This window comes from Pezoporus occidentalis, unplaced genomic scaffold (genome assembly GCF_034315485.1).
Source record: "Pezoporus occidentalis ecotype Australia unplaced genomic scaffold, CSIRO_AGI_Poc_V1 ctg77, whole genome shotgun sequence".
NCBI lineage: Eukaryota > Metazoa > Chordata > Aves > Psittaciformes > Psittacidae > Pezoporus > Pezoporus occidentalis.
In genome coordinates, this window is record NW_026916126.1 from 1,236,572 (window position 1) to 1,259,361 (window position 22,790).

Consider the following 22,790-nt stretch of genomic DNA (forward strand, 5'->3'; position numbering starts at 1 on the left):
TAAAAAGGAAAAGTGGAGCGTGTCACTTTGGTAACCGTGCCTCGATGGACTGAGATGGACACTGTGTTAGGAAGCATCGTCCATGCTGCCCACACCAGTGGAAAGGGTTTGGAGGGCTGTTCCCCCATCCCTAAGAGGAGAGAGGCTGTGCTTCAGAGGTCCCCAAAGCACAAGCTGCCACCAGTGGTTAAACTTTTGTGAAGTATCACCCCCAGCCTGCATGCATGAAAATATGTTGGCTGTGGCCAGTAAAATTGCCAGACAACATATTATTACAAATTTTCAGTTTTGAGGATATAACCCATGGCAAATTATTATTCATTTTATAAATAATACATATGTGAGCAGTTTAATGGATATACACAGTAGAGATGTAAATTTAATGAAGTAAGGACTAAATGAGATGCAGCTCCATGCTGTTAGCACTGCCTGACGTGACCCAGGTCTAGCTACTGATGGAACATGTGAGCAGACAAACAGCCACACAGTACCCATATCCCCAACCTTGCCCTCAACAGCTCAGACCTCTCTCTGGCACTGCATTGTGTGACCATTATTTCTCTAGTTACAGCTGCTATCTGCATAAGCCATCAAAAATGCCAGAGAAGAAAAGAAACCCCAAAACTCTTTAAAACCATGTGCAAAAATCTTTAGTCAGGAAATCGATGAAATCCTGGTACATAATTGCAACCATCTATCTTCGCATTCTTGCATTTTGAGAAAGGCTTTAATTTCCTGATAATGTTATTTTTTCAAACTCACATTACACTGTACAATGTTCTTCAACTTTGGAAACACTGTTATACTAATATGAAAAAAAAGTGCATGCTGGAATATCACGTTGCACATAAGCTTATACTTCAACAAAATACCAAGCTCTATATTAAACATCAGAACAAACTGTTTTAAAGTTTCCTGAAAAAAAAACACCTTTTGTCATTATTTAAAAATACTTTTTTAAACAATAAAAATAAGTAATTTTAAATATATTTTAATATTGCATGTGGTGAATATTCATGTTTAATAAAATAGATATGTTGCCTCGGAAATTGCTACGTGTGGTATAAAGACAAAATGAAACATTTTGATGGACTCTGTTATCTACAGAACTTTTGGTTCATGAGGAATCTAATATTTTTGTCTAATTTCAAGCTAAACAACCAAAATGTTAGAATTTCTGATAAAATTACCACTGCAATACTTGATCAGGTTTCTTTACTTTTACAGAAAACAGTTATTGTGCAATATAGATGGAAAAACCCTTGTCCAGCAAGCTGATCTTTGTAGGTGGATCCTTAATATTTGTTCTACTTCATTTAAGCAAGTAGATATTATAGTGGCACAAAACGTTGCCTATAAAGAGAAGCCAGACAGCCTGGGGTCTAAATTTGCTTAGCTTTGTGGCTAGCCAATTCAGGTTGTAAAAAGCATATTAGAAAAACTTCAATTTTATATCTGTACAGGTACTATTGGAAGATGTAAGAAAACAGACAGACAGGCACCACTCAGTGCAACATTTCTGAATATACATTTTCTATTTATAGTGTGTTGAGAAAACTGATAAGACATCAAGTGAGAATGTCATGATTATAATTGCATGTGAACCCAGCCCCTCATTGCAAAGGGGCTAATTCAGTTAGCAGTTCTACCCAAGGCAGAGTAAATATTGATGCTTGACAGCATTCAACTTGTTATCTATACCCAGCTCATTAGAAATGCTATTTGCTCCCTCTGCTGAAGAGCGAAAGCTAGCTCTCCAGGGTAATTACCTAACCCATGGGAGGACTGCTTTACAGTTAGTAATGTTTTCTGGAAATCACTGCAAATATATGTATGAGGTTAAAGTAATTTATTGTTAAATTAGGGTGTGATTTATAGGGACAGGTTCTGATAGTAATTGGTCATGGCTGTCAACTGTTGAGGGATTAACTCAGAACTCATCTAGCATTTTCTAGTCAATGTATATATGTGGAAAACACTACTTGTCATTGCATGGATGTATTAATGTGTGGTATACAGACCAGCAGAAAGAGGGTCTAGAAAGAAAGTCAGGAAGCCACATAGTTAAATTTCTAATTCAAGAGTCCCTCACCACATTGTAGAGGAGTTGGGATCAGGCAGTGGTATCAAAATTATTCTGAATCTTCATTTATTACTCCTCATTTTGGTACAGTGTCTTTGTTTGCTATTTTGTGCATGTGGAAATGACTGCTTGGGGGAGTGTTTACATTTCCTTAGCAAGAATCCTGCTGTCATCTGATGCCTTTCAGACCACCACTGTCCTCTGTCCAGAGCATAAAGTCATTGTTCAAATTCATACCCTGGTCCTAACAAGGTTATTATGAGTTAGCTTAGCATTAGATGAAAGATTTATTACTAAACATGGGTCCCATGAGAATCTGAAGAAGTTGCGGTAGGGAATGCAGTTCCTGCCTTAGATAGGAAAGACCCCAGTCTTGCTATGCTGACTGAAGGTATTTCCTCTCACTGCTACTGTACACTACCATAGTTTCCATTTCTCCACAGTCACCAGGGGTAAAATAGTGGTAAGAAGCCAGCAAGCAATCAGGGTTGAGCGCAGAGAAGCTGAGGGGACTGCTTCTAGCCAACTTTGCAGCCTCCCAGGGAGTAGATTCGGCAAATTTAACATCAAAGATGGCCTCATTCTCCAGCTAGCAAGGCTTTGAAAGACACGGAAATAGCATGCTGCTTTCATGTGGAGGAGAACGCTTTGTATTCTTGACAGGGCAAATGAAATGCTAACGCAGAGAAGGCAATTATACTGATACGACTGGTCTGGGAAACAGCATTTAGATGTGCCAGATAATAGAGAGGAGCTCCAGGAACTTTCTCAATCCCCTTTTCATAAGCAGAGAGATTATCACAATTTTTCTTCACAGTGCTGAACAGCAGGGAGGCAGATGCAAAGAGCATCACCCATATATCAGAAAACTGAACTTTGTTCCATAACACATATTTAATTCTGCACTTCACAGGACTATCCTACTGACTGTTACATTTACAAAAACCAAAAAAAAAAATAAAACTCCTGACTGTTGCCAGTAGTGCCTTTGTTCAAACAGGTATCCCACCTACAATTTAGACCTATGCTTGCCAAAATGCATTCACATATACTGTCCACCCCTCATTTACTCAGAACTCACACCATTTCTACCAAATTCTGCCAGTTTCACAAGTGGAACAGCTACTATTTTGTTAGTCAGAAAAGATAAAATTGGAGATCTCTGACAATAGAAAAAATGCATTAAGGAGTCATTAAGGGCAATTTTCCATCATAGCACCTAGGTGATGAACTGCATACCCATTCTCATCAGCTGAATGAGCCCAAGAATAGTTTTGCTCCAAAGAGCACTGAACATGCGATTGATTGGATTTATGCTTATTCATTTTAGAATAAAGCTTTGTCAGATGGATGTATCTGCACATCCACCTCTCTCATGCCAATTGCCAGGAAGCTTGGTGTCCAGATTGATTAAAAAAAGGAGGAAAATCTTTCTGGATTCAGGCAGTATCTTACAGTGAGGCTGGCAAAGGACTTTAGCGTTATTTCACTTTCCTCCCTGCAGCTAGCTCCCTGCTGCTCCCATGCTGCAGTCTCCCCTTGCTCTGAACATCAACGTCACTGGCAGAGGAGAGCTGGAAGGACAGCACTGCTTCACTGAGTAGTTTTCTGTGATATACAATCAGCTTTCTGTGCATAAAAATGCATTTTCACAAACGAAACTGACAAGAGTAAGAAACTTGCATCCTCCTGTGTCACAGGAAACCCCAGAAGCAACCTCTGCCTGACACTCAGCAAAAAGCAGCCACACCAGATCAAATTCCCAATTGCAGGAAGCTTTCCCTAGGAAGGGGCTATGTCTTCTGCTGGCCAGTTCTGCCCAAGGTCAGAGGTGCTGCTGCCAACCGACGTGCTTCATTGTGGTCAGCCTTGTGTGGGGAGCACATTCATTGTGTCAGCTATAGGTTTCTCATATTGTATTTGCAGTGTAGAAAGAGAGGGAATTTGTCACACACCACCACCTCTCCTCGTTGCTACAAAATGGAGTAGCTTTCAAAACTGTATTTTGAACTCAGTGATGAAGAGAATTTGAAGGACTATTTAAATTTTTAATGATTTAGTAAATTAAGTCCTCAGGTGAAGAGGACAATCAGCTGTAAACTGTAAATGGAAAAAGTAGGGGACAAAACCACAATGAATTCTTAAAAAATGGATATTTCTGCTCCGCTTATTTTTCTGTCAGGAGGAACTTCAAGAAGAGGAGGTTGTTCTTTTTTTCTGAAGGCTAATGGGGGAAAAAAATGCTAGACAAAACCCATAAACATGATCACATTAAAAGCTCATTTCCTATTATTTGCTAGAGCTGTTCCCATTTCCCAAGCTGATCAGTAGCAGTGTCTGACCTCTGGTGTCTAAAATCAGTATCAAACATTACATGAAATCAAAGCATCAACTAATTTCATCCAGGCTGACTGCTTCACTCCCTGGGTCACTTTTATTTTGCCACATTGGAGATTTCAAGCCTGCTAAAGGCATTTCGGACGGATGTTTCTAGCTGCACACCAACAGAGAAGTCACAGGAAGTCACAATTTGCCTTTCCACAGCAGCAGTGGAACATGCTGCACCGCTGATTTTACAAAGAAAAGTTTCTCCTAATGCAAAAGAAATGAATGAAGAAAAAGGAACTAATGGTGTGCTATGGCATCTTGGTAATAACAGTGTAGAGGGCCTGGCACCACTTAAAAATATCTCAGATTTACAGATTCTATTAAGAAGGGTGGAATGTCTTGTGTCATAATTTTAGCCAGAGAAGGTGTGGGAGCAGATAAAAGGTTTCCAGATCTAAGCTCCAGTAAGATTGCAATTAATTTTATTTCACATGCTGAGAGAGAGTTCAAACTAAATTTAGGGCAGGATCTTTTAGGTGCATTGAAAATAGTCCTACTAAATAATTCTCTGTGGGAGACTTTCCCTCATAAAATTACAGATGAAATGTCCATTCCATGAATAAGGCACACGTTCAATGCCATATACCTTTCTCAGCCTTAAGGATGTTTAGGCCCAGGATGTTTTTATTTTTATTATCTGGCAGAATGCTCCTTATTGTCCCCTGACATTGAACTGACTGGCAGATCTGACACATAGAGCAGCAGGCTCCAATGTTTCTCAAAGGCATAGATCATCAAGCACATAAGTTGCTGTTCTCAGGAGTCTTCTGACACAAACTGTATATCTCCAAGACCAGCCTGTCCCTGACTTCCCGGGACAATGTAGGACAATCCCCTCTGGCTGCTGGTGGCTTAAGTCCTAGTCCCAAGGCCCCAAGGTGAGAACCTTTGTGTTCAGAGAGTATTCAGGGAAAAGTTGCCATACTGGGATCTATTTGGCAAAAAGTAACTTAAAAATGCAAAAGGTGATCTCACAGTTCTCTGATTTTTTAGTTTATTCTTTGAAATAAAACCACCTATATCCAAGCAATGGGTGTTCTCAAGAGCATTTGTGTCAGGTGCTCTAAAGTAGATTTTAAAGGACTTCAGGGTGGGAGCAGAATGAACTAACATTCAGCATATAAGACACGCAAGTCTATAGGTGAGCAAATTGTCCTTGACAGTTTCAGATGAAGTGCAGTACGTTGAGACATCTTTAAACAGAGCCACTATTGCAAGTTGACGCATGATCTCAGCAAGACCAGGAAGCAGACCTACGTTAACCAGCACTGCTATATGCCCATATTTCCTCATATTTCTCAGCTACAATATAGAACAAGGAAAAATAACTCATTTTGATAATGTAAGAAAAAAATTTAGAAAAAAGAGAAATCCAATTTTCATTTGTACTGCATCACCTAGACACAGTTGGGTCCATGTGACCTTACAATGTATGTAAATTTTAGAAAGAATCCCTTAATATTTTATTGGAAAAAATTAATAAAATTTATAAAGGATTTTTTTTTATTAGAAAAGAACCACCAAACATCCCTCAAGTCAGTTAAGCTACTCAACCTATTCTCCTGGCACTTTCATTACAGATGATAACAAATTTGACAAATATATTTGCACATTCATGAATGACCTGTAAACTGGATCATAAAAATCCATTGACTAGTTTTCTTGAAGAAAACATTACATAACTCACAGGAGAATTTACGAATCGAATATTATTCAGGTAACTTCATTGCTAGGACTACTTTTTTGCTTCTGCCAAAAAAATCTTGATCCAGATTTTCAAAAGTGTTTAGGGATCTCAGGATGTATTTACATATCTCATGGAGTTTTAAAGGCACTAAACAGGTTAGGGACAAAATTCCCCCTGAATTTGAAATTCTAGTCCTTGAGAAATAGATCAGTATGTGGCATCCTACTGATGCCAGTGTTTGGGAACCTGAACTGACTTTAGGAGTTAAAGTTACAAGGAAGTGATTATGAAAATTTGTGTGTGCGTGTGATTAAAACTTTAGTAAACTTTCAGCATTAGGACTCAAATTCTCCATGCTTTGGTCTATGAACAGAGACAAGAGATTTTTATTCTACAATTTGCTTTTAAGGGAACAGCTGTTTGGATGGGGGTTTTTTATATATCTATTCTGAAAAAAATCCTAGAAGTATATGTTATATAAGATCATCCCAGAATAGTCTCTTCTCCTTTCTCCATTTTCAGTCATTTTGAAAGAATTAACTCAAACCCCCTGAAAATTCTCAAATAAGATCCTAAAGTATTTGGAAAAAAAAAAAAAAAAACAACCCAAAAATACTGCTCAAACTTGCTCAGATCATCAGCACATCAGTGTTACCTGTACCGGATTCTTGGAAACAGTCAGATTGTTTTCAAAGATGTGAACCCATACTCCTTCCGCATCATACGTTCCTAACTGAGGACCTCCAGGCAGAAATCTCACTCTGCATGTTTGTACAATATTTACACTATTTTGAAAGCCTGACACATATGAATATTTTGTGAAAGTGGGAATAGAAAATGTTTTACTCCTTACCATCCTCTTTAGTGCGGGTGAAAATTTGTTCACTTCTCACTCCATCTCCAGCTCGTGTAAAAGCCAACACTTGAATGCTGTAGTTGGTGTATTTTTCAAGGCCATCAAGCTCTAGGGATGGCTGTGTAGTGGTGACGTTCTTTATCTCTCCTAGCTCTATAGAATGAAGAGGAAATCGAGTTATTGTCAAGTTCAGTCTTCTCCCAGTTATTGATACCTACTGTGGAAATCTTGAGGATTAAAGATTGTACCAGAGAAGTAATGTTTCATTATTATAAACCAGCAATGAATTATAATAAATTAAAATAAATTCCTCTGACTTCTTACCATTCAAAGCAGACTCAGTTTTCCTCTTCAACATTTTTTTTTTTGCAATTTTTTTTTTTTAATACAGGGAAGAGAATTGAAAATTTCTTCAAGTAATAAGATTTTCATAAAGAATAGATAACAGGAGATTATTGCAAAACATTCCCTAAAGCAAAAATGGGAAAGTCAGTTATCTTCATAAAGATTTTCTGGGTTTGAGAAATACCATTTCTCAGAAGGAAAACCAAGAAAAAGTCCCCTTTATTTTAAAATATGTAATAAGTGATGCCTTAAAGCACTTGATAGCAGTAATACCAGCTAAGAATAGATTTAAACACAGTAAAATCAGATTTACTTGCAGAAAAATGATGCACTTCATATGAACCTTTTTTTTTTTTTCTTTGCAGCAAGCTAAGAAGTACAACCCATATGGCAAAAAAGCTTTAAACATATTTGGGGCAGAAAGTAAAGATAAAAAGATGAAGAAAATCCAGTTTTAAGCACTGCATGAACATCATTTTTTGTCATGTTGTAGGACATCACATAGGAGCTTAGACATACACAGATTATATTCACATAGGATCTGATCCAAAGACTACAGGCATCACTGAAAAAAAAAAAAATTATGTCTGTCATGTGTACATTTCTATGTATGCTCCTCATACAATTTTTATCTTTATTTTTAAATGTACAAATGAATTGGTGTCTTATTTCCAAATATTTCTGACCCTAACAGTACCAGTGGTAACAGTGGGCCTCCGGCTTACATTTCCACTCTGAGTTCATCTTGCCACACTAACAGAGGCCAGGATTTGCAAAACAGTGGCATATTAGTGTGAGCTATGATCCTGATGGATGAAAGGAAAAAAAGTGGGCCAGCTGATTGTCCTAAGGCTGTGAAAATTCAGTAAAGCAAATAGGAATAAAGGCATGTGCATCTCAAATCTACAAATATTTAATTTACCAGGAAGTACGATAGGTATAATTATCATCACATGATAAATTGCAGATTAGTAAGGTATTTCACTCCTCCTTTGATCATTTCAGTCATTTTCTGCTTAGGAGTCCCTAGGAATTGTGCTCAGAGTACTAAAACCTAAGCATAACAGAGGAGGCTGCCATGAAAATACGAAGCCTTTTCCAAAAATGTTTCCTTCTTTTACCCCTCATCTACGAAGATGAAATGCAACCTGTCAAAAAATAAACAATAACCTATGAAGTAGGAAACTAGCTAAGGAAACAGATAACCAACTAAATTAAAATAAAATACAGGTTTGGGCAGGTGTCTTCTAGGTTCATATCATCATTTTTTATAAAAGATACCTGCTGGAATTTGTAACTGAAATGAAATTTGTTCAGGTCATTTGGGGTATTATGGTAGGTCTATGGAGCGTTGCAGACCCACAGTGGAAGTCTTCACCAGGGGAGCCACCAGGCAGCTGCTGCCCGCTGCTCTGTTAAAGTTCTAGGGAAAATGCTTTCCTTCACAAATAGATGAAGCTTTTTCTAAACCAAAGAGAAAAGGAAGTACAATGCCTTCACAAAAGAGAATAAATGATATAAAGGCCTCATATGGCTTTTAACTTAGTAACAGCTGGATTTCTCTCACCTCCATCCAAGAGATTAGCCCAGTAGATAACCCTGAATCCTTGCAGAATCCCATTCAGAGTTTCTTTCGCCAATGTTGACCAAGAAATGGAGATGGTTTCTGGTGATGTGGCAGTGGCTTGGACGTTCCCTGGAGGGCAACTGGGCACTGGAATAAGATAGTCACCATTTTTAACTCCATTAACAACCCAATGCTTACCAATGCTCCTCTTTCAATTTTCATTGCTATCCCACCACCCATTGCTTAATTGGCAGTTATACCCTCTTACCAATGCAAACCTTTATTCTTGCTACAATCTGCAAATAGCAGCCCATTTTCCTGGAATGACTTTTGATGTACTACTTTCCCACTTACTGACTATTATTTTAATAGGCTTTTTGTCGCTTCTTTTGAAAAAGAAATGTGTCCTAGTGTTGAAATAAACATAATATTCTGTATGCAATTTAAGTATGGGGTTCTTTTTAAAGTTTGCAGCCAAACTGACATCTTTCTGGACAATTTTAATATCCCTTTAAAATTGGTGGGAGGGGGAAGCAGGCAGTTCTTTAAATATACTGCAAAAAATGTTAATGAATGATGCAAATTTGAGTAATGACCAAAAAAACCCTGTTGCCAGGAAAAGTAAGCATGTAGGATTCTGAAAAGAAAAAATACTATTTCTTATAATAAAAAATATATGCATGTATGAGTGTACTGCCTTCTGAGGCCTTGCTCTTATCTGTTTAGGCCTAGAAATGTTTAGAGTAAATGAAAAACACCAGTCTTCCATGAGGCATATGCTTCAAAATCTGTAGCTCTTGAGAATGTTAGATGTGTCCTACTCTGTTCCTCCTGTGTAAAAAGTCAGATTCCTAGCTGGCACTGACTTCAGTATGCTGATGCTAATTTACAGCAGCTGAAAATCTGACCTACACTATCTTTTACGACTTATTTGCTTTTATATGCCTGTACAATACTGGGTCTCTTTTAGGATATGGAATAATTTTCTTTTTCCACTAGAGGACACCCTCTCATTGTTTAAGAAGTGCTTTTTATACAATTTGAAAAAAAAAATCCAAACCCTGTACTGTTCCTTGGATTAGACAGGTTGAATTTTGTCTGAAATCAAAATCATATTTCTCTCATTAGTTTGAATATCCTTGAAAAAAACTCACATATCTCTCTTTAGGCTGACAAGACAAGGGATTGTGCAGTACAAGATCTCTAGGTTTCACAGTGGATTCATTTGGAAATGAAAGAAAGCCAACAACATTAATAATATGACTTCACCCTTCAGAGTTTTACTTCTAAGCATCTCAAAACTAGGTTGAGATCACAAAATTTGCAAATATGTAAACACCAATGCAATAGGCTACTGAATGAAAGCTACAGTCTTAGTCAATATCATTTACAGCAGGATATATTGTTAGTAGAGTTATATTTATATACCTGTATGACCTTGCATCTCTTGCAGTGAAAACTGTACATTCTCATTGGCCAGTTTCTTCCCACCAGCTGTCTACTGTATCTAATGCCTGTAAAGTCTGGTTTTCTATTATCCCCACTATAATAATCACTATTCAAGCAATAAATGTAAGAAGGTAAAAGGAAATTAAGAAATAATAGTATGTCCCATGATAGCTGTTTGCCAAGGGCCTACCATCCTCAAGAGTAGTGGTGATGATTTCCTGAGAAGAAGGTCCTATTCCAGCCCGATTACAAGCCTGGACTACCATGCCATACTGTGTGAATTTCTTCAGGTTATTCAGCGTATAGACTTCACTGTCTCCAGTGGTATCAATACTGATGATATTGAACTGGAAATTTCCACCTGCACTGTACTCCCGATAACCTATCTGGTATCCACGAATAATTCCATTTTGCAAGTGCTTCTTTGGAGCCTAAATAGAAAATGAAAGATTACACATTAAGTATGTGTCTCCAAAGTAAAGTTGTTCCTCTTAAATTTTTTTTAATATACACAAAGTCAACATTTTTTTTTCCTACTGAACATAAGTCTATTTATGGGTAACAACTAAAAAATTTTCCCCACACATAAAGTAATGAACATGAAGTAAAAAATTTTTACCTTGATACATAAATTTCAGGTGCACTTTGTTCTAATTTGTGCATTCCTGTGCTAAAAGAAAGACCTTTAAATGGTTCATACACAGTAGAAATAGATATGGGGATATTCTTGAGTTATAATTTGAATTCATAACGTTTTGTTCTCTTATCAGGTGAATCAAACAAGGCTCAGTTGATAAGGCTGTACTTGCATTACAGGCCTACTGTTCACTATTAATTGTGGTTTTGCTACAAACCCCTACCATTTGCTCACTAAATTTTTAGTAAGTCATTTATTGATCTGTTCAAGGTAGCCACATAAGTTTATTCAGCTAGATGCTTAGGAAAATTTTACACTGTGCTTTGAAATATGCTTCTGTAATGTGGAAAGATGATTAGATAATGAGTGCTGAAGGCAATAATGAATTGAAAAGCAGGGATTTGCATACTGAATAGCTACTAAAACAAGGTGTACAATATCTGGCATTCAAGAACATGGAGAATACAGAATGCTTGGCCATAATTATGCACTGTATTTCTCAGTCACAGTGCAAGATTCCCTGTACCTGACTAGTGGAAATAATTTCTGTACTCTGCAATATAGAATATAGCCTAGAGTAAAGGATTGACAACTCAGGTAAAAGCCTGTTATTGATAGAAATACCCATTAAAAATTCCATTATAATACTACTGGACTATTTCCAACATGTGATAATGTTCCTGTCTAGTTTGCTACATATATGAGTTATGATTAGTATAAACATTTTAAGGCACAGTTTGTAATCCGTGGAGAAAAAGCTCTTTCAAATCTTCCAAACTTCTTTCAAATTCCCACCAGGTGCTCACAAGCTCATCTGTTCCACTGACCCATGAAAAAGGTCTTTGTGACGTAGTTTATTGGCAGTGAGTTAAACAAGCAGAGGCAGCAATTTCTGTTGTTACTATATCCCATTAAATCTACTGAGGAATACATTCTTAAGAAGAATACTATTTTCTGTCACAGGACCTGTCTGTTTGAGTGAGTTTATAGTCCACTCTGCCAAAGTCTCACTGAAGCCAATAAAACCAGTGTGGGATTTGCCTTCCATCCACTATCAATCAATCATTGCTCTGCAAAAGCCAGCACCCTCTCTGTATTTGAAATGTATCACTGGATGGATCTGACTGCTTGAATTTTATACTTTCAGATGCTTTCTTTGAATTTTATTTTCATATGATCCTTCCTGCCTTCAAAAACAGAAAGAAAACTTGAAGCAAGGATATAATTTCCGCTGTACTACTTCAGTTCCTCTGGTGCTAACAAGCTCTCTGCAAGCATGGGGCTGTCCTTTCAGTGGCAGATGAGCAAACCAGGAGATTCAGTCTTGAGCACCTTGTAAGGCATACTGCCAGGATTAGAACTGTGTTTTTGGAATCTAGAGGTATAATTGTTTCCTGTTCAGATATTTCTGGTTTTTTTTTCTTGTAAAAAAAAAAACAAAACACAAACAACCAAACCTCAAACAAAGAACCACTCAACTTCTTTACAAATATGTATTTTTTTAATCTTTTATTCTTTTATTATCAAAATACTTTGTTTGCAAGAGCAAGCACTATTCTGAACGGCTTTGTGATCACGCAATGATTGGAAAAGATTTTTTTTTAAGCTGGACTGTGGGGTGGAAACTAAGGGCAGATTATTTTTCGTTTGAGATTCAGATATCGTCATGAGGTGAAGCTGTTTCATTCCATTTTAGAAGAAAATAACTTTATCATATTTAAATAATTTAAATATTTCAGGGTGAATTGTTTCATTAGTTGAAGGATTTCAGATTCTGTTACAAGCCATGATATTGTGCACAGCTCATGTATTTTTATAGGCAGTGTTGATGGGAAGGGGCAAAAAAATAATTCAATATAATCTAAATATTTCAAATTGTTTAAAGGACAAAAAGTTTGGACAAAGCAGCAGACAACTCAGATGGTGTTACAGGGAGGACTGTTTTCAAACAATGTGGCAGGTCACTGTCCATTTTCTAAATATGTATGAGAGTAGAGGCACCAGTTTAATCATACCAGGACACCAGATATTTCCATCAGTGTTGGATGCTAATAGCTTGGCAAATCCTCAACAGTCTGCATGGAGATTTCTTGTCTCAAACATTAACATGCTCATGGTTGCACATCTCAAGATCTAAAGCCTCTCCTAGTTAAAGGCTGCAACTGGAACATTCCCATGAGTTACCACAGGTGGTTTTTGAGCAAAAGTTGTTGCCGCAACACACACTGCACATTGAAATCACAAGCAGCATGCTCAGAAAACATACACCACATTATGTAGTGCATTTATTGTTTTGTGAATGGTATACACTGCCTACTGCCAAATACAGCACACATCAGATCCTGTATGTACATATGCTATATACCATCAGGCATGCACTGTATACCAAGAAAAAGTGAGCACAAACCTGGTGCATAATTGATTACAGAAACATACAGAACATTTATTGGAACACATACATGATACTGTAAAACATATGGAACAGAATGCTAAAACTAAATCAAACATTTACCATGCACTGTAATGTTTTCAGAGCAGGACTATAGTCAGCATAGCCTCTTCACTGGGAATTATGCAATTATACACTTTCTCATTTTGAACTCTAATAAAATGGCAAATTTTGTATTCTTCATGAAACCTCTTTATAATTGTTTTAGGTCAAGATGTTTTTTTTTTCTTTTTTTTTTTCCCGCTTTTAAACATTATACAATATAAAACAAGCTCAAAGTAACTTCAGAACAGTAGAGTTGAAATGTTCTGCTCCACAAAGCTTCAAATATTCCTTGTTAGTACTATCTAAATGTTTCATTTTTGGATAGACTTTTTCATAAATAAATTATATTTTCTATATACGCCTTCTGGTATATATACTCATTTTTGGTAGAAAAGTCAGTAAAGCAACATTTGTCCATGACTAAAAGTTCATGGGAAAAAAAATATTGTTAACCTTGTCTGCAGTCATAGAACAGCAGTGAAAAGTAAGTTTCAGTCCCTGATCTTACTGCTTGTGTCTAAGAGTTGTAAAATAGGGTATCAGTGACTTTTGTAAAGTGTGACCTTTTATAGTTCTGTGCAAGTGTATATGCATAAAGAGGGGAAGGAATATGTCCCATGCCTAACTTTAATGGGTTCATTTACCTTGTAAAATACTACCAAAAAAAAAGTAAAATTTAATATCTTTATGCTCTTTACTAAATGAGAATTCCTGTTTAATTCATATTCTCTTTGCAGAATTTTAAACCACTAAAAAGTGCTGAGTATTATTTAAAAATCCAGTCTAAACCCCATGTTCTATGTGGATGCATAGAAATCAGATTAAATATATCACAGACCTATAAAACTTTGCTCAACTAGGATTTTCTAAAGGTGGGCTAAGAGAAAATTTAAAGGGTAGATTAATGACTGTAGCAAGATGGACAAATAAAACTTAATACAAGATGAAAGATATTTGGTGTGCTATTCTCTTTTTGCTGTTATTGACACTGTCCTTATTTAAATGAGGTTTGCCAACTTTAAATATAACTATGGTTCTTAACACAATCCCTTTTGTATAATGGCAAACACTCCACATGCCTCCAAAATAAAAATGACCATATTATTACTAAGTTAATTTTCTTCCTTTTTTTTCCCTCCATGATTGATCTCATGGCTATTTCGCTATTCTTAAATACTTGGTATTGCACAATGCAGTGAGTGTCTTCTGCACAGCAGTGCATCGTAGGGACCTACCCAGAAGCCAGGATTCAGAATGGGACTGAACTATATTGCGTCTTTGGAACTATCCTAAAGTACTTTTTTTTAAATAATGAACTAAAACTGCTCTGGCTGGGTAAAAACTGCAATAATTCAAGGGAAGCAAATGGCTCACTCCTGGTTTGGGACTTCTTAATTAGCAGGACTTCTTGATTAAGAAGCTGATTAGCTGTTGCAAACTGTGATTCAGGAAATAATTCTAGTAAAGGTAGGACTATGCAAGCAGTAACCTTTCAGGAAGGTTTTGTTTCACTTCAGCCAGCATGTAAGCCTGTGGCTAGTGACTACGTGCCTTTTGGTTTTGGAAACCATTTGATGAAAACCAACACAGATATAAAGTCAAGAATCATAGAATGGTTAGAGTTGGAAGGGACCTTAAAGATCAGCCAGTTCCAACTACCCTGCCATGGACAGGGACACCTTCCCCTAGATCAGGTTGCTCAAAGTCCCATCCAGCCTGGCCTTGAACACCACCAGAGATGGGGCAGCCACAGCTTCTCTGGGAAACCTGTGCCAGTGTGAGACACCCTCATAGTGAAAAATGTTTTCCTAATGTCTTATTTAAAGAAATCCTTCTTCAGTTTAAAACTGCTCCCCCTTGTCCTGTCACTACATGTCCTTGTAAAAAGTGCCTCTCCATACTTCTTGTAGGCCCCCTTTAGGCACTGAAATCAGGCTGCTATAAGAGAAAAGCCTTCTCTTCTCCAGACTGAACAAGCTCAACTCTCTCAGCCTGCCTTCGTAGGAGAGGTACTCCAGCACTCTTTGTGGCCCTCTGGACTTTCTCAAGCAGATCCTCGTTCCTCTTATGTTAGGGGCTGCAGTGCTGAATGCAGTACTCCAGATGGGGGGCTCACAAGAGCAGAGTAGAGGGGGAGAATCACCTCCTGTGACCTGCTGGCCACGGTCCTTTTCATGCAACCCATTGTTATAGATTTGCTTTCTGGGCTGCAGGCACACACTACTGGCTTATGTTGAGCTTCTCATCAACCAAAACCCCTACTCCTCCTCCTCAGGGCTGCTTTCAATTCAGTCTCTGCTAAGCCAGTAGATGTGCTTGGGACTGCCCTGGCCCAAGTGCAGGACCTTGCACTTGGCCTTACTGAACTTCATGAGGTCTGTGCTATTCCACCTCTCAAGCTTGTCAAGGTCTGTCTGGGTGGTATCTCTTTCTTTCAGCATGTCAACTGCACCACACAGCTTGGTGTTGTCAGCAAACTTGCTGAGGGTGCACTCAATTGATCAATAAATTGTGGACAAGATCCAAAATCAGCACTGTATCTGTGACCTGCATTGACAGGTCTGATGAAGACTACTGCTTTTGAAGCTTAAAGCTGAAATTTCCCATCAAAACAGAAATTTTAATGCACTATTTATAAAGCACCAATGAACTACTCAAAATGCTTGGCAGCTGAGATCCCTCTGTACTAGTTAGAATATCTGTAGTTATACGTCCACCTGTGCTGTACAGAGATCATTCACTGTAGAAACCTGTCTATCCAGGAACCAGCTCAAACCTAATACAAGATCATCCTGGTTATTTATTGTATAAATAACCAGCAGCCTACAGTTATTTATATGGTTAATAAGCAGCAGCTCATTGCTACTATTCTGACTTTCTGGATGGTTTGCATAATGGGGTGAAAGACACATCATCCACATTTGCAGGAGTAATTAACATCACTATTATGCCACATCCCACTCCAGCACTTAATACTACATATTTCAGAGTTTTAAATATATGGAATTATAAATACAATTTGGAAACTGCCATTCATATTGAGATTATGCTACTGTAATTAGATAGCTTTATTCTGTCTGCTAAAAAGTACAAGGAGTATATATTAAAAAACCATTTAAAGCTTGGTTTAAGTACCTCTGATATCATACAAAAGCATTTAAAACATTCTGGCATTGTCAAAACACTGGGCAAAATCCAGAAAAAATGAATTGAGTCATAAGACATGCCAGATTTTTAAATATCTGTTGCCGATATTTTTAAATTGGTTGCTCTGATTTATCAATTCTCATTTTGAGATACTTTACTGCTTTCTCTGTGCAGACATGCCTACAGTAAGGCTTTGTCCCAAAGTCCATTGCAATGGGAAAAAATTGCCATTGGCTTCAGTGTTTTGGGGAAATTTTGCCCCAGATCAAAGTGAAATTCTTTGATGCTTATTTCCAAGAAAGAAGCAGGAAATGTTCTAGTCATCAGCACAGGCAATCAGCTGCTGCTATTATTAACCAATGGAAGGTTCATGCTTTTCAGAATGCACCTTAATGGTCTTAATGGCAAATACTTTTAAGATTTGGTGGCAAAGGATCTGCAAGAACTCTCCCAAATAAAATAACTAATCCCCAGTTGTTATAATACTCCCCTCAATAAAACCTCCTTGAATGCACCAGAATACAAAATCCTTGGATGTGTGCATATTTACCTTCCAGGTGACCCTAATGCTTTGTGAAGATATAGGTTCAAGTTGGACATCCTGAGGTGGACCATCAGGAGCTAGAAAGAGAGAAAAGAGGTGCATCAAAACTGTCCCTCATAGCCACAGAATTCAGCACTTCACATAGCATGTCACCATCTCAACACAGCAGCATTACAGAGATTTGGACTGAGTCAATTTCATATGGAAAACTGCAGACACAACTTCATTGCACAAAACCAGAACATAGCATCTTCCTATTTAGGGTCATGTCTGACCACCAGTGAAATATAACACATGCGAAAATATAGCATGGTAAATAAAATAAGAATGAATGATAGTGACTTTTCATGTTTAGTGATACTCTCACAATGCTGTTTCTGTTTCATAAGTAGGCAAGACATGTTTTCAAGAGTCAGAACCCTGTGGGTGATAGAAAGACAGCAGAACCTATTTGAAAGCAAGACAGGAGCTCATTGTCCAGCCTTCATGTTGCACACTTTCCAGTGGGATCTGCTTTGTTCACTAGTGACTGAGTACATTCATCCAAATATCAAATATTTTATACACAAAAAGCAGCACACTTTACCCTCTCTCCCCATTGTAGGTATTTCAGTCTGGAAATCAGACAAAAAATAACTGCCAGATACAAAAAGCGTGCCTGAGTTAGGAAGAGTTTCATTTAGTATCAATATGCTGCCAAGGGTGTGCATGATGCTTTAAAGGCAAATGAAAAAAAGAAGACCCTGAGTCTAGGGAAACCTACTTGTCAGCTGGGCCATTACAAAGCAGATCAAGAATTGGCTGGGATTGAACAGAAAGATCTGAAGTAAATTGCTTGCTCAGTGATGTAAATCATTGTAAAAGAAAGATCTGAAGAAAGGAATGGAGTCATCTTGAGCTGCTGTAGAGGGTTCCCTTGATGCAGAATATGGCCTCAGTAAAAGGTATTAAATTAAGTTTAATAGCATGACAAAGGAAGTAAAGCAATAAAAAGGGTGAGATGGGGCTGTTAGAGGTGGAGCAGCAGCAAATGACAGCTGTGGCGAAAGGAACCAGAACATATTGCTTTAACTGATGAAAGCACAGAGACCCTGGATACAGCCTATAATATGTTTAAGTTATTAAATATGCCCTATTCTGTGCCATTCTTGACTGTCCTTCAGATGGGAAATTTCCAAAGGTTGAAAACACTTTATTTCCATTCTTCCTGCATTACTGTACAGGAAGAAGAAGAGGAAAAAATCTACTGGCAAAAATGAGATCACTCTGAATTTTTTTAACCCTGTCCTTGATTATGGCCCCCTGTTGACAAACATGAATGACATTTCTCCAGGTACATTATAATGTAGTGGAATTTGAGAAAAGCATTTGAGCTCAAAAATGGGGTTTAAAATGTGCTTCTTAAAATATTGACTTTTTCTTGAAAGACCCCAAAAGTTTTCCAGACTGGAGCAGGTAGGTGTTCCCAGCATACCATAGTGAAATGTTAAATAAGAAATAATTTAAAAAATATATTTAATGACATACAGATTTTGTGTCAAAGACATAAAGAAAGCCAAGATATCTCAGCTTCCTATTTTGATTTCAGTATTAAACAGAAGCCATGATGCTTTTGTATTCCTGATAAGCATTAGTGCAAGTGGGTGCTTACATTCCATTTTCCAACACAGGAGCTGACCATGGTTGCATAGAGTGAAAGAGGTGGTCTGTAAGCTTTGAAATCATGCTATTCTTGACTACCCTTTTGCCACAGAGACCCCTAACAGTTTTCTAATAGCTAATGCTGGCTGACTCAGGTCACTGTAATATGTCATATACAAGCTGCACCCCCTTGCTAATAGCATGGTTTGAGTTGTCCAGTTTTTATATTGTCTTTCTTGGACCTTTATTTTGTTCCCTTCTCATTACCTTCTCTCTCATTCCCTGCACCCATGCTGCTCTCCATTTTCTATTGAAAAAGCAGAGAACAGAAGTAAACAGTGATCAAAGAAATGGTGCTCCTGTACATCACATACCATCTGAAACGAAAATCCAGGAGACAAACATCATATGCTCTGCCTAAGCCTGACCTGCTCTCTTCCAATTGTTCCCTAGGTAGATCAGTGACTTTTGAATACAGTTCCACACTGTTAGTCTTTTTCTCCAAATAGACGTCTCCTTTAAAGACAGTAACAAAAAGGACCAATTATTCTGAATCTTGGTTACAAAGAACTGAATAAAATGTGGTGTTAAGGTTCCACCCTGTTCACAGGGAAGCTGTTTTTTAATTTCAAGGCCAGCGGCTGATCCTGACAACTTAATTAACAGACAGGGAAAACTCAGCAAGTAAGAAATATCCCAAGCATAGGTAAACAAGACCTATCGCTCTACTTTGATGTATATGCACAAGAAAGAATGTGCATTTTGGGGATACAGGTGATGCTGACCAGAAGAAAGGATAGTCTGTTTTCTGTAGTGATTTCACATTTTCATTGAACAAAGGACAAGAAAAATACTCACCAAATGATAAATATTTTGCAAACTATTCACCATTAATAAAGCTGTTCACTGAAGGATCTCCTTTCCCTGGGATGAAAAAACACCCGGTGAAAAAACAAATGCAGCTGATGTTTGTCTCCTACTTATTTTGCTTTTCACCATGAGCCCTTGGATCTTCTTATCCAGCAAGTCCCTTGGAGACAAAAACATGTTCTCCTGACAAGGGGTAGATTTTCACTGTAGTAAATTCACCCACAGAGAAAACGTGTGGGAATTACACAGCTGTATTCATAAGAGCTGAACTAAAAACTGGTCACTGAGTGTTCAAAGCCTAGACCAACATGAATCTTGAAAAAAGGTAGAAATTTTCACTGTTAGAAGACTGCTACCCAGATACTTGCATTACAGTTTTCCTCTTGAAATTCCTAAAGAAGGAAGCGTAATGTAACAGGAAAAATAAAATTAGCAAGATAAAAATGTGTTTTCAAAAACAAGTGAGCTAGCTCCTTTCTGGTCAAGACTTCAGAGTAATTCCATCTAGTTTTAGTGGGCTAAGGATGTTGGAGCTGCTTAGGTTACTCTCAACACCTTTCTATATTGTATGCAATTGGAATGTGTGCCTGGCAGAAGTATTCATGGCCATTCAGCGTTTTCATTCCTAATTTCTGAAATAGAGAGCTGTAGCTCTCCACTTTTCACCCACAGGTAACAAGCAGGACTTGGGACATGGTAGCATGCACAAGGCTATGCTGGCCTTATCCATCTGCCACTTCAGGTAGGTCTGAGAAATAAAAATAAGACAGAACTGGAAGGCAGCAATTTGAGTACACGAAAGAGTGGCTCCAGCCACCAAAGCAAAAATGCCCACACAGCCCTCCTGGTACCAAAACCTACAACGATGTAGAAGAATACATGGCAACAAAGAACAGGAGGATGACATTTAACTGATGACAGCCAACTGACTTATACAGCAATCAGAAAACAAAATGGCGAGTGGGTTGGGGGATGGAATAGTCAAGAAAAATTTCATTCATGTAGATCAATGTTCTCAATGGGTTAGTTTAAATTAACTACCTATACTAATATCTGAGCCTCTAAGGAAAACCACACAACCCACAGGGGAGGAACCACCACTAAAACCAAGATGATGTTGATTGAGTTGCCTAACTGTAGATACAGGTGCACTGTTTCCAGTACACCAGGCTGAAAATTTGAACACAATGTCTTCTCTGACCACTAGATGCCACTGAACAGCTTTAATTATGGGCCTGCACAATGAAGTTGCAAAAGTCACAGTGTTTTATGGGAACAATTCAGTATTTTGATGCAGCTGCAGCGACACAAGCATCATTTCAGGTAAAGATTCCTTATGTTGAAGAGCAGTAATTCCCAGCTTGATTTAAATACTGCAAAACCAGACCATACCTGCTTCATCAGTAGTGATGGTGAGCTCATTGCTGGCCTCACTCTTGCCGATGCGATTCTTGGCATACATGCGAATGTTGTAAGTTGAGGAAGGGTGGAGGTCAATGATAGTGGCTTGGTTTAGTTGAGGGGAAACATCTTTGGTTCTCTGAACAGAATCCCAAGAGTCTATTTAATAAGAGATTAAAATAAAACAGAGAAATAAAAGATGATGTTAACATCACTAACACAAGCTTGCAGTTAAACTGTCTCACAGAGCGGGATACTGGCATCACTGAATTAATCCAGAAAACACCTGCTGCTAAAAGCAAATCGACTGATCCCCTTCCTGCTCCTCCTTCCTGCACTCCCAACTGCTCCTAGCGTGGTGCTGTGAACAACGGGATCTCAGCTCTCTGGTCATCAGCATATCTGAGGAAACAAGATACTCATTTGCCTTTTTTTTCAGGGGGGTGGTGAAAGCAGCAAAGATACCCCAGGTTTGTGTGCGTACATACTGGTTTTTCGCCATTGCCACATTGGAACAACTGTGAAAAAGATGGGAGCTGCTGCCCCAAAGAGATCCTCACTCAAGGAGAAGGTCAGCTGTGCTCCAAAAAGGAGGGAAACGGAGTTAATAAACAGGAATGTAGGGCTCAGACTAGCAGGGAGATCAGGCAGAAATTTTGATCCCAAACTCCAGGATCTCACACCATAGGGAAACAGTGAGGGCAAGCTTAGAGTACTCAAACACAGAGCTCAGCACCCTCCAGGACTGGTGCTATTTCCCTGACTTGTGTTAGGATGCAGAAGCAGGGGAATACTCTGCATAATACAAGGGGAATGTCAAACCATCTTACCTGTTTGCATGTGTCTGTAAAAAGAGGAGCACATTGTTATTATTCATGCTTACTATTCATCTGCCTGTGATGTTTTTAAGAAATTCTCCAGACATATAATAGGAAAAAGGATAGAGATTGACTGAATGCAGTAACTCCTCCTTTTTATCCAAGCATTCAATTGCTGCAAACAAAATAATAGAATGTAGCTGTTTAAAGCATCTTGATGTCTTTTATGAGTTGCTATCCTTAATTTCTTTCTTACAGCAGGGGATGTTCTTCCTTTAACCTCTGCAGCATCCTATGGGGGATGTCACTGAAGACTCTACAGGAATGTTTTACAGTGTGGGTCACTGCAGGCAGGATTGGAGAAAGCTCAGGAGATAAGAGACTACTTTAAAAACAGAAAGCTCACAGATACAAAATATTTGCACATACTGTATAAATTCTTTTATATGAGCTTGCTAAATGATGCACAAGTTGTCATGATGACATCTGTAGGTTGGCTGGCTATAGGGCCTGTTTGCTTGTCTGTGTGGCTTTGTTTACCCAGTAAGCATTTAGGAAGCAGACATTAAAGTGCTAACCAGATTCACTTGAATATATTTTTCCTTGGTGACTGAGTTTGTCACAGCTTCCTCTGTAGGATACTTCCAGAAGCTCTAAAGGAGCTACCTGCAGGCAGCCCTGCAACAGCTTGGTTTCAGTTTGCTACGACTTTGCAGACTTTCTTAAACTTTAAAGAACTTTAACCAGCAGTTACACTCCATTGTGTTAAATCTTGCGCTAGCGCAGGTGGAGACCCTGTTCCAGTGTACCACACCAAAGGAAACACATTTAACAAAAGACCTGCTTTGTATGGAGAATTGTGT

General features: G+C 38.2%; 1 protein-coding gene across 3 annotated transcripts in view; it reads right to left on the reverse strand.

Moving 5' to 3' along the window:
* DSCAM (DS cell adhesion molecule) overlaps nucleotides 1–22,790 on the reverse strand; it is a 462,951-nt gene that overhangs the window by 73,188 nt on the left and 366,973 nt on the right. For all 3 annotated transcript variants that reach the window (XM_062602537.1, XM_062602538.1, XM_062602539.1), the window contains 5 exons: nucleotides 21,101–21,268; nucleotides 17,204–17,274; nucleotides 10,566–10,806; nucleotides 8,927–9,073; nucleotides 7,012–7,167 (listed from right to left, as the gene is read on the reverse strand). In XM_062602537.1, coding sequence (XP_062458521.1) covers nucleotides 7,012–7,167; nucleotides 8,927–9,073; nucleotides 10,566–10,806; nucleotides 17,204–17,274; nucleotides 21,101–21,268 — 783 coding nt within the window. The remainder of the gene's footprint in view (nucleotides 1–7,011; nucleotides 7,168–8,926; nucleotides 9,074–10,565; nucleotides 10,807–17,203; nucleotides 17,275–21,100; nucleotides 21,269–22,790) is intronic.